This window comes from Trachurus trachurus, assembly GCF_905171665.1.
Source record: "Trachurus trachurus genome assembly, chromosome: 4".
Lineage (NCBI taxonomy): Eukaryota > Metazoa > Chordata > Actinopteri > Carangiformes > Carangidae > Trachurus > Trachurus trachurus.
The window spans coordinates 12,424,039-12,435,874 of NC_139898.1; the positions used below are offsets into that span (position 1 = coordinate 12,424,039).

Consider the following 11,836-nt stretch of genomic DNA (forward strand, 5'->3'; position numbering starts at 1 on the left):
ATCTCACATTATTATAGCAACAGTGAAAAATAATTGTTGCTATAATAGTGAAGCTGTGCGAAATGCGTCATCATATTAAATCTGATGAAGACCTGAACCTAAGCTTACTTGTATTCTTAGTTAAAACCAACAGTGATGCTGGTGCGTTTCATTCAACATGTGGTACACAAACCTTCAAGTTTTAGTTATAGGTGACAACAAATTAAGTATTTAGTCAAGTAATAACACAATTATCAGCCATCTTCACATAGGCTATACTCATTTTCATGTGCAGTGTAATCTACCAACTGTCATGCTTTAGATGTTATTTCCTTTACAAATTTTGAGGAGAAAATAGTTTTTTTTCCAGCATGTGAATTGCACATCACAGGGCTGTACTTTCCCCTGCACACTGTCACCTCCCCCTCCCCTGCAGTATTGAAATATTAGCCTGTACAAAATCAGAACTAGCTTACTTCAAAGTTTGGTGTCTGTGCTGTAATGTAAGTCTTTTTAGTAGCCACAAATATCACAAATAAAACTAATGTACGTAGTGTAACTTCTGCTGTGAACCGTAGGCTGACAGTCTCAGCTGCCTGGTGCGTTGGAGCGGCGGCCGGGGGGAGGCGGAGGAGCGCGTCCAATGGCACGGCCGGGGGGCGGGGCGTGGAGATGGAGTGGGCGGGGCTTCCGCAGCCAGCTGTTGGAAAGCAGCGCTCCTGAACCATCCGCTACTACTGCATCAGGTGAATATCTGTAGCTACATCAGCACAGGAGCCGAGCACAACGCAACTCTCCCTTCTGCTTCTCAACACATCTGCATGTGTGAGTGGTGTGTGTCTTATTTTCAACTTTCACTGTTTGGACGGACCTGACCGAGTGAGGTGAAACTCAGAAGTAAACAGAGGAAAGGAGATCGAGGAACAGGTGAGGTCAGATGCTCTGTTTTTCTGTTTTTGTTTTGATTTTGTTAGGGTTTTTTTTTAAACCTGTTTGGGGGGGTTTTTTTCTTTGAAATTTCGGTTTTTAAAGCAAATGAGCAAAGTTTCGTGAGGTTTCCTGTGTGTCAGAATCCTTGACACAGCTGTGAGTCAAGTACCTGTTGCTGTGTTATTGAGAGCAGCCTATAGATGAGGCTATATTAGACAGGGATGCTTGGCAACTCGGGGACAGACGGGCTATTCTTGAACAGTCTATTTTGAATGACGTCAGCAATTTATTAGGCCTAATTATCCGCAAACATTTTTTGAGCTATGTATTTTTACAGTTTATATTTTTAGCGCCGAATAGCTCGCTGCTCGACTTCAACAAGCATCTCAGCTGAGTTTGTTCCACATTTATTCTTTGCCTCAAGTAGTCGCATAACTATAACTCCCCCCCTGCTTTTAGATAGATAGATAGATAGATAGATAGATAGATAGATAGATAGATAGATAGATAGATAGATAGATAGATAGATAGATAGATAGATAGATAGATAGATAGACAGACAGACAGACAGATAGATAGAAAGAAAGATAGATAGATAGATAGATAGATGCCCTTATGATCATGCTCAGTCAAAATCTGCATTAACAAAACTGCTATCTTCAACCATGCCATCTGGCTCCTACTTATTAAGGTGTGTCTTAGCTTCACATCTTTGTAGAGTGCACTGGATCTAGAGCAACTTCATAAAGTCAGGAAAAGCTTCTTTTTTTTCTCTCTCTCTCTCTCTCTCTCCATGGAAAGATCAAATGTTCAGCTCATGACTGCTTGTACTATTGCTATTCTGGCTCTATCAAAAATATCAAGGCAATTCAATTATCTCCTGTTAAAATTAGACAAATATTTCCTCGCCATTACTCTGCAAAGGCCCGGTGAGCACATGAACTGTCTGACCCTGGAGATGGGTCACACACACATTTGCCCTCCTGACGACTTTAACCTTCAGCATAGATGCTCGCTGTGAATGGGCCGAGAAGTGTGATGAATATAATTAAGAAATAAACATTTACTGAGAGGGTTTCCTGTTCTTAAAGCACATCTCGGTTTTGATTTGGATGGGTTAGATGGTTTCAAAACTAGAATTATCTGCCCGTCACCCTCTTTTCACGTGGGTTTGAGAGGTTTTATGCATTGGTTCATGCAAATGTGGTTAAAGATTTCTATTTATGGACACAGTTTTGGGTCTGGTTTCACACTTTACCCTTTAGCTCCGGACTTCAATATAACTGAAATGAGTAAAACTCTGAACACAAGGCTGCACAACAGGCTGGTTTGGTGTCACACGTACTGCACACCAGCAGCAGCTTAATGCAGCAGTCGGAGTAAGTGCAGCTTCTCTTGTGAATGATTATTATTGTATAATCAACCCATGACTGAATGAAAACTATAAAATATAAATATAAAAATTAAAAAAAATTAAAAACACAGAAGTGGAGTAGTGGTGCAGAGACATGCATATAAAAGTATTTTATATTTCCCCATTTGGGGAAACTGATAACACCAAAGGCAGCTCTTGATTAATTTTGCCATTATATTTAGACGCATCTAACAGCCAACACAGCAAATATGGACCCGTGTGATGCAGAAAACATGATTAGTTGTTCTACGAATCTGCCCTGCCGCCACAGAATAAGTCATTTGCTTCCTTGGCTGATATGCATACACGTGTTTAGGTTGTTTTTGAAACATTTACACGGCATCATGCTCTGAATGACTCATGGAAAGAAAACCATTGAAGCAGAACCCCCAATACTCAACAAATGGCCCACTTTTTTCCCCTCTTCATTCATGCATACAGTTCACTGCAGCAAGAAAAACAGCTAGTGCAATATATTCTCGGGTGTCGTCACAACAACCGATCAAACCTATTAAAATTGTTTGTCGCTGATTAGACAGAAGCTCCCAGGGTATGTGAGAGAGCAGGGCTGCTGGCGGCTGCCATGTGTCTGTCCTCAGTTTTTTCCACTGTCTGGCCTCTGGGAAGGTGTCTGACAAAGGTGCTGTCTCTCCCCGTAGAAGCTACAAGACTCTGGGGCAAGTATGTGTGTGTGTGTGAAATTATTGCACTATTGCCGTACACACTGTGACTCTGTTATCTCATCATACTTCTGGGACTAATTGATGATGTTTAGAGGTGAAAAAAAAAGGATGGCTTTCTCTTCGAATGTTCACCGCTCTGCAGAGGTTAAGGAGTTGGACCGAGGGGTGAAAGGACGCAGTGATAGTTGTTGTGTATTTACAGACTTCAGATGACAGTTGTTGTGCGGGAAAACATCCAGAATTAGCTACGTGAGGCACAACGAGGCTTTTCCTGCCTGTCTCGGCCTTTAGGCCTTTGACAAACCTACTAAACCACACAGAGTCTATAGCTAACTCTACACCGTTTGTCTGGAGGTGCAGCTATATTTATCAAGCTAGTCATGTGTTCTTACAGAGCTGTCTGTGGTGGTGATGGTCGTCGTTTGGTTATATCTGAGAAGAGAGGAACTTTCTGAGATAAAGATCTTTCTACCCTGTTGAGAACATATGTCTTACTTCCCCCTCTTCTCACCATTAACATCCCTTGATGTGAGATTGAATTGTCTCACTTCTTGTCCAAAAGAAGAAGAAAAAAAAAATTCAGAGCAGCTCGACCTGCTGTGACTTCAGACTGACTTTTTAGGGGTGGATGTGTTTTTCAATAGATGCACTAATGCTGGTTTTTGCGGCACTGTTCATCTGCAGTTTGCGCAGAGGCAAATGGCAGTGATGAGTTTGTCTGCAGCTGTCAGTGCCGAGGTGTGTCTTGTGTCTGCGGCATGCTCAGCACTGTGGATATCTCAGGACTTTATAAGGTAATAATGGGGGCAAAGAGGTGGATTCCTCCAGAAATGCCCCAGATGCCTGTGTGCCTAGCTTACGTTGAGAGGCGGCGGGCACTTTAGGGGTCGTGGGAACACGGGCGCCATATCCGCTCAGGCACCATCAGGAGGGACAGGGAACTATATATAGAGAAGTCCAATACATGTCTAGTATTAAGGGGAAAAACCAGTGAAAACTCCTCTGGGCTTTGGAGAAGGACTTTATGGTCGGGTCAGAAGAGTCAGACCAGCGCTAGCTGTTTGACTGATAGTGAGTGTAAAATGGAGATAACTCGTACACAGTGCAGGTTTGTATATGCATTTAATTTAGTGCTGTATGGTGTTGCAGCAGAGTCGCTTTATAGCTGTCTCCCATGTTGCAAAGAGTGAATAAAAGATCCTCATCACTATAGTCTCCAGCTGTATATGGTCCTACAGGGGCAGGGGCAGGAGCGGGGGCTTTCTAGACCAACAGATAAACACTTGGTGTGAGTTTCAGTAGTGGACATTCTCAGGCAAACCACAATCCATCCACGTCTTTGCCTCCTGCCCGTCCAAATCCTGCTTTTTTTCCTGACCTGTCTGTTCATGAGAGAGGAGTGGGTGGCTTCTAGGATCAGCCATCTTTCAAAAACACACCGTTTTCCCTTCTACTGTTTGGTTTCAGCTATTGCCTGCTGAACCTTTAAAAGGAGCTATCGACTGTATTTTTAACCCTGTCTCTTGGGGCTGCACGGTGCAGCCGAGCACTGTGCTGCTGGCCCGGGGGTAACCCAGACTGTGGGGGTGTCAGACAGTGTGGACTGCTGGCCCGGCAAGGGCTGCTCTAACTTTAGACCGCATCGCCTCATGGTGGTAAAAATAAACACCCTACCCTTACCAAGGGGGAAGGGTCTTGAGTCACTTAAACCAAATGGATGACATTTTCCCACCAGAATTCTATGAACTTGAAGAGACATTTTATTGAGCAATACCGTTGTTGCTGTAAAATTTGGACACATAGTTTGATGACAGATTTAAGATGAGATTGATAAGTGATAAGATTTTGATGACATATTTTTCAACCAACTTTGATTTTCCTTGACAAATATCAATGTTTTATGTCACATTCATTTCAAGCCGTTCACTGCAGCTGCATTAATGCCCACAAGACAGAGACTCTTTTACTCGACTGTAATATTGTTATGTTTTCTGTTACAGGCGTCAGAGTTACAGACAGCAGAAAAAATGGGAAGAAAGAAAATACAAATTTCTCGTATTCTGGACCAGAGGAACAGACAGGTGAGCGTACATGCAGTATTTCATTTATATTTTATCAGAAGAGAATTTAAACCAGAACACCTTTGCATACATTTGATAATACAGTACAACAAGTGCCATTTGCAGAGTGGTAACTCATCCAGTCCAATGATTAATCAATTATTTTTTCAACAGTAGATTATTCAGCAATGATTTTGTCTTTTGATGCATTTAAAACAAGGATTTGCAGCTGTTGTCTTTCCCCTGTCACTGTAAAACTGAAGATTGTTTTTTTTTTTCGACTTTTGCTTGGACTCAACACGATATCTGATGATGTCACCTTGGGCTCTGACTCTATGATTGATTGATCTTCTCAGTTTTACTGACACTTTATTGACGTCAGGAGCAGCAACGAACAGCAGCGTTCACGCATATGTCCAAGACATGCAATAGACAGGAGAACACAGATGCTGCAGTCATAGCTGAGAGTCAGAACAGAGAAACACACACACACATAATGCAATTTGCTGTACTTATCTGCATTGTGTAGCTCCTGCAGCTAATATGTGTGGGTATGATCTTGATGCTGCATCACCGTGAAGAATGCACCATATTATTGTATCTGGAATAACGAGTGACCACATAGTTACTTGTTATAGCAATTGTAGCATGCATGCCTTCCTCTTTCACTTGTATATTGAAGTTGGCGTCAGATGAGTGACTGCAAAACTTACTTTAAGAAAGTTTGAGTTTTCTTCTGCCAAAAGGACTCAAGAGAAACAACCATCCACTGGCGTAAATTCAATAAAATATGATCCACTGTCGACAAGAAGAAAACATATTAAACCTTGTTCAGAGTGCTTGCAAAAAATATTTGTTTCTCATATCTGATGTTTGTGACTTTATGTTTTTTGGTGATAAGATTTTATTTGTTTTGTTTTGTTTTCAGAGTTTCTCTTATCTGAATTGGGGTCTGTTGTAGACAGTGTTGTTTGCTGCACAGAATGTAAAGCGTTCTAGGTCAAATTTGAGATTTTATTCTATATAAATATACCTGAGCAGATGCTCAGTACCGTTATTATTTGCAAATGATCAGTTGGGATTTGTGTGTTCTGCTTTTCCATTAAAAAAAACCCATGAATCTTTTGTCGATGTTACCTCAGAGTTATGAGCATTAACATGGTGGCTACAAATGGTTTTGTGTTATTAGATGCAAGTTTAGTTAGATTTAGATTTTTTTTTTTCATTTATACATTTTGCTCTGACACAATTTGGCTCCAGCTCAGCTCGATATATATTTGACCTCAGGTTTCAAAACTTTAGCAGTAGTGGTCTGGAGTCTGAGGTGAGACTAAAACCTCTGTGTGCTTGTTCGCGGCACAGGTGACCTTCACCAAGCGTAAGTTTGGTCTGATGAAGAAGGCGTACGAGCTAAGCGTGCTGTGTGACTGCGAGATCGCACTCATCATCTTCAACAGCACCAACCGTCTGTTCCAGTACGCCAGCACGGACATGGACAAAGTGCTTCTCAAGTACACAGAGTACAGCGAGCCGCACGAGAGTCGCACCAACACAGACATCCTGGAGGTACGCTCCTATAGCTGTTCTAACAACATAGTGAATTTACACATGAATTTCAGGTGGTGACATGGATATTTAAAGATATAAAAAAAACCGTGTGCTGTTCTATATTTCCATGTGATCACTGTGGGTGATTTTCCCCGTGCACTTTCTGTTCTGCATCAGACCCTGCGTAGGAAAGGCCTCGGTCTCGATGGCTCAGAGCTCGACAGTGAGGAGAGCATGCAGGTGGCCGCGGACAAATATCCTCTGAGCGAGGGCATGGATCTCTCTGTGGCTCGCCAGCGCTTCTATGTTAGTCCACATGTACACACACGCATCTCACAAAAATGAGCACACAAAGCCCCAAACACTGAGAGGACCTGAGCTCAAAGTGAAAGAAAGTATTTAATAGGTTTTGATCAACTGAGACATCAGTTTTTTGTGATAATGTCAAAGTTCTAATGATGATTCAGACTCAAAAATACACAAGACCAAATATAAATTTGCCCTTTACACCTACAGTTATCCTGTCTGGCTGATAAGGTTTAGACTTGAGCTCTTATGCTGCTATTACAGTATGTGTGTGTGTGTGTGTGTGTGTGTTTTTTTTACTTCAGGGTCCATCACTGCTCTCACCAGAGGCCCAGTTCCTGGTGTCTGCAGGCTGTGAAAATGGTTTCCCTAACTCGTCTGGATCCAGCATGGCATCCCACAGACCCCCGGTCTTCAAATCTATTAGCTCCAGACCCAGCTCTGCCAGTCCTGCTGCACCACACGCACACACTGCATTCATGTCTCCACACTCAGGTGAGCTTCATTTAGCTGCTCCTGTGAAACACAATACTTTGACTCATTTTTATTTCCTCCACAAAGGAGGATTTTCACCCGTGATTGTTGTTGTCACCTGCATTACAAAAAAAAAGTGCTAAACTGATTTACTCCTAACTTGGTGGAGACAGAGGTCATGGTGCAGGGAAGAAAAGATTAGATTTCAGATTATTTGTGATGAATATTTAGGAAGTGTCTTTCTCTGACACTGTCAGACGGTTTATTTTCTTTGACACTGGCCTTACATGAGATATTGTATTTCTACAAAAATACAGTATGCAGTTTCTTTGTTGTGTTTAAGGTAGTTTTATTACAGCAGTGTTTAACCTCTCAGTGCGTCTGTGTCAATCAGAATTAATTCACGCAATTTGAAAAATGTGGCCGCTGCCATGACAAGAAAAAAAAAAAATTAACACTCACGACTGACTCTAAAATAGCCGTTTGGTAACGTTTCATGAATAATTACCCTTTGTTATCGCCTTAAAACAGATATAAAGTATTTGGCGTGAAAATCCATGAGACGCTCCTCTAGCCCTCCCGCTAAACGCTTGCTGTAAAATTCACATGTACTGTCAAGTTCTTGTGCAGCTGGCTGTGAACTCACAGGAAGTGTGTGTGTTTGTGTGTGTAGCCTATGTGTGTGTGTGCGTGCATGAGTGTGTGCACTAATCCACAAATGCAGCCGGCCTGTTTTGTGAAACTGGCCCTCCACCAGTGTAACAGCGGCTGGAACCAGTTCTGTGGTTTCTGTACAGAATGTATCACACCTGCCAGTCATGTCGGCCTCCTCTACAGTCTTTCACTATTTGGACGCTCTGTGATGTCATTTACAGTCATAGTGCTTTGAAACGCATTTATTATGTTATTCTAATAAAAGCCATGGTTTTTGGTTTACGATCTGTTCAAAATAGTGGTTGTCAGGGCAGCAATGCATCAGACTATGTCACACACATCTTCAATGTGAACTTGTAAGTGATGGCTGCACATTGCTTCATAAAGATCAAATATTGATTCAGTGGTCAAACCAAAAGAAGAAGTTTGTTTTTGTCACTCTTTGAAACAGAGGAAGGTGAAGATGAGTGTATCAGAAAAAAAAAAGAATGATTCGTCTGTGTGAGTGAAACATACTCACATCTCTTTTCACTTCCTGCTCCTGTCTCTCTGTGTAGGTATCGGCTACTCCGTGTTTTCCCACGGCAACCTGAATCGCACTCTGGACATGAAAAGCCCCCCTCCTCTGAGCCTGGGCACCGAGAACCTGCGGGGAGACGCTGCTAATCAGGCCATGGGTGCCACACGTGCTAACCACAACTCTGCTGTAAATAGTTGTTACTATCCAGTGTGATCAAATAGGTGTCAGTGAATCTAACACATACTGTACACAGCGCTGCTTCTTAAACTCACTTTGCAAACTTGGAAAAGCAGTTTCACAGTTTTTTCTCTCACACTCACACCTTTATCAATTATAATATTCACAAGTTATATATAGGATGCAGACAGCGGTGTGTCTCTATTGCAACAAACTTGAGATTTTCCGTTTGACTCTTTTCTCTTTGTCCGTCCTTCAGAGGGGTCTCTTGTACCAGGGTCTGCACAGCGGCAGCTCCATGGTGGCCATGGGCAAGGCGGGGCTGCTGGGCCACAGTCTGGGAGGCTATGGCCTTCCCTCCCCTGGAGCTTCTGGTACATTTGCAGATGAGATATGATACTTTAAAGGAGCAGGTTTCAGAAACAGGCTTGTCTGCTTACATCCAAAGACCGATGGCACTTTCCTGGCTGAAGCTCCTAGTTAGCTTAGCCTAGCATCAAGTCTGGAACTGAATCCACCTGTTAGCACTAGTAAAACACCTTAATTAATCAATTACATCACACTAGCATGGTTAACTGTTTCCCATGTCTTTCTTGTCATGCTAAACTAAAATGAGCTAAATGGCTGCTGGGTTCATATTGATTTTTATCTAGCTAAAAATATTTCTGTAAACATTGATCTATTCCTTTGAGGTTATGCTAATATATCCACTTATTTTAGGCTGATATACATCTTTGGTCTAATTTTCTTAGTGCTTTTATTTATATTCCTGTCTTTTCTCTTCTTCCAGAGTACAGCCAGCCTGGTTTTTATCACTCTGTTAGTCTACAACGAGCGGCAGTGAACCCCTGGCAAGCAGCACAGCCGTCTCAGGAGCCCCAAGGGCCTCATATAAGCCCAGGGTAAGCATATTAATGTGTAATATGGTACCGCAGTGTGGGTGAAATATGGAATCATCAATCAGACAGGTGAATCTGCACCGCGTTCTCCGCAGCCACAGTGGCGCTTTATTCACTGCTGCTGTGCAACATTTTGATCAATCAGATCCTCATCAGGCACAAAACATGATGTGGACACTATCTCAAAGATAATGGCAAACATCAGCCAGAGGCAACCATATGTACACTCAGAAAACAATTATTAACTGTAAACATTATGATTAACAGTCAGATGGAGAAGGAATAAACCATTGTAGCCTATATAAAAACAGTCTTAAAAAGGGAATTTAAAATGGATAAATAGATAGAATGAAAAAGATAATAAAAGCTGGAGAAGAAGAAGAAGTTTAATTAATTTTGATAACCATAATAAATATGTGATTGATACTTGAAATATATACACATACTTGAAATAAAATATTGCAGCATGGGAGGGTGTGTGTTCAGTTGTGTTAAAGTGATTCTGTCACTGTTTTTTTAGGTCTAATTATTGAACCACACTTTGATGCATTACATTTGGTGCTTCCATTACTTTACATTGTTTATTGTTGTTTATAGATTAGATACATTCTTGTCAAAAACAGCTAATGAGTTCCTAATGGCACATCACTGATTAATTGATTGATTTAAACACCATCAGATGCACCTGATGAACTTCAAATATATTTGCCAAATTGATGTTTGTCCAAACTTTTGTCTTACTTTTTATTTTCTTTTGTCTGTCCTCTTGTTGTTTCCAGGATGTCCAGCGGAGGGTGCTCCTTCCCCTCTCAGTCTTGCTCCTCAACCTCTCCACATCTGCCCTCCCTCAACCTCAGCATCAAATCAGAGCGTAGCTCTCCTGAGCACATGTCCTCTCCCACCTCTCCTCCCCTCCACCACCTCAGGCAGCACTCTCCAATGAGCGACCTTGATTCGACTTGCCATACCCCTCCAGAAACCCGGCCGGCCAATGAGGCGAAGGAGTTTTCGAAAACCGGCTACCCACAGGACGAAAAGGAAGGAGGGCAGCCGCTCAGGCAGTTAGACATGAGTGACGGCTGGCAGAGATAGCTGGCTGCTGCAACACCATCTTCCATCCAGTTGGCTATCCTCCATCAAAACCAGTGGTCTATTACACACACACACACACACACACACACACACACACACACACACACACACACACACACACACACAACACACATACACATGCACATAAAAGATAGCAAGATGGGGTCAATTTGTCCCCATCATCCCAGAGAGGAACACCTCTCTTTGTCTCCTCATACAGAGCTGGTCTCTCCTGGGCCAATTTTTCTCTGCATCACTTGATTGACCCCATGAGGAGATAGATGCATACAGACATTTGCTTTTTGTTTGGTTAGGTTTAGTTTTCTGTGTGGACATAATGTGAATCAAAAAACAAACAACAACAAAAAAAAATTATAACAATTTGAGATGTGTTTGTTTTGTTCTGTGACTTTGTTGAAAGTTAGCTACAGCAGCACAGCGGGACCAACTGAATTTCACCAAAAGTGTAAAACGCGTCTACGCACACATTTGGCTTTTCGAAGGGGCCTTCAGTGTTTGACCTATAGGTTTGGTGCGAAAATTGGAAAATAGCTGTAAAATCACAATCCACTGTCTTTGTATAAATGTTATAGTGAAAAGCAGGTGGGAATGGAAAATGACTCACGGTCTCTGTGTACAGTAAAACGTTACACCTTGTGTCCCTGTTGTTTGAGACGTGTTAAAGGTGAGGTGCATATTTTTTTCAAGTATTGTATTAAAACAATACTGTTGTGTCCTCATGTGCACTGAAATGTTATGTGGTTGCTGTAATTGGTCCTGCTGTACATACTCAGCCGTGAAAAAACACCCTCATAATGCAACTTTATTCTCAGAGATGGGCGATGGAATTAATTTGTACTGCCCAAAAATGCTCAGAATTAGTCAAATCAAGTTTATTTGTAGATACTCACTTGAGTGAATTTTTATAAACCAAGCGATTGGTGATTTCCCCCTATATTAAGAATAAGGATCTCTTTTTCTATGGACAAGAGGAATAATGACAATGACCAAAACATGCATCAATTTACATAAATTCAGTGTACAGACTTGAAAAAATGTGAACCTATCCTTTAAATATCTGGGCATTGGTGGATCTCAGG

The 11,836-nt window shown here is 41.8% G+C and overlaps 1 protein-coding gene across 2 annotated transcripts; it reads left to right on the plus strand.

The window, feature by feature from the left end:
- The first annotated feature begins 707 nt into the window (after nt 1-707).
- mef2b (myocyte enhancer factor 2b) lies at nt 708-10,830 on the plus strand. Of its 2 annotated transcripts, none has more exons than XM_083969573.1 (9): nt 708-906; nt 5,007-5,087; nt 6,429-6,632; nt 6,792-6,920; nt 7,226-7,415; nt 8,606-8,754; nt 9,005-9,119; nt 9,536-9,647; nt 10,424-10,830. In XM_083969573.1, exons 2-9 carry the CDS (start codon nt 5,034-5,036, stop codon nt 10,734-10,736), a joined length of 1,266 nt encoding a protein of 421 aa, XP_083825699.1. In that variant the 5' UTR covers nt 708-906; nt 5,007-5,033; the 3' UTR covers nt 10,737-10,830. The 2 variants fall into 2 exon arrangements, with proteins under 2 accessions (XP_083825699.1, XP_083825700.1); XM_083969574.1 differs by having other exon boundaries at nt 725-911.
- The last annotated feature ends 1,006 nt before the right edge of the window (nt 10,831-11,836 follow it).

Bases quoted from the DNA above. Each gene is read 5' to 3' on its own strand.
- mef2b (XM_083969573.1), top strand. From the start codon at position 5,034: ATGGGAAGAAAGAAAATACAAATTTCTCGTATTCTGGACCAGAGGAAC. The intron at 6,633-6,791 runs GTACGCTCCTAT...GTTCTGCATCAG, and splicing joins CCAACACAGACATCCTGGAG to ACCCTGCGTAGGAAAGGCCT. The intron at 6,921-7,225 runs GTTAGTCCACAT...TTTTTACTTCAG, and splicing joins TGGCTCGCCAGCGCTTCTAT to GGTCCATCACTGCTCTCACC.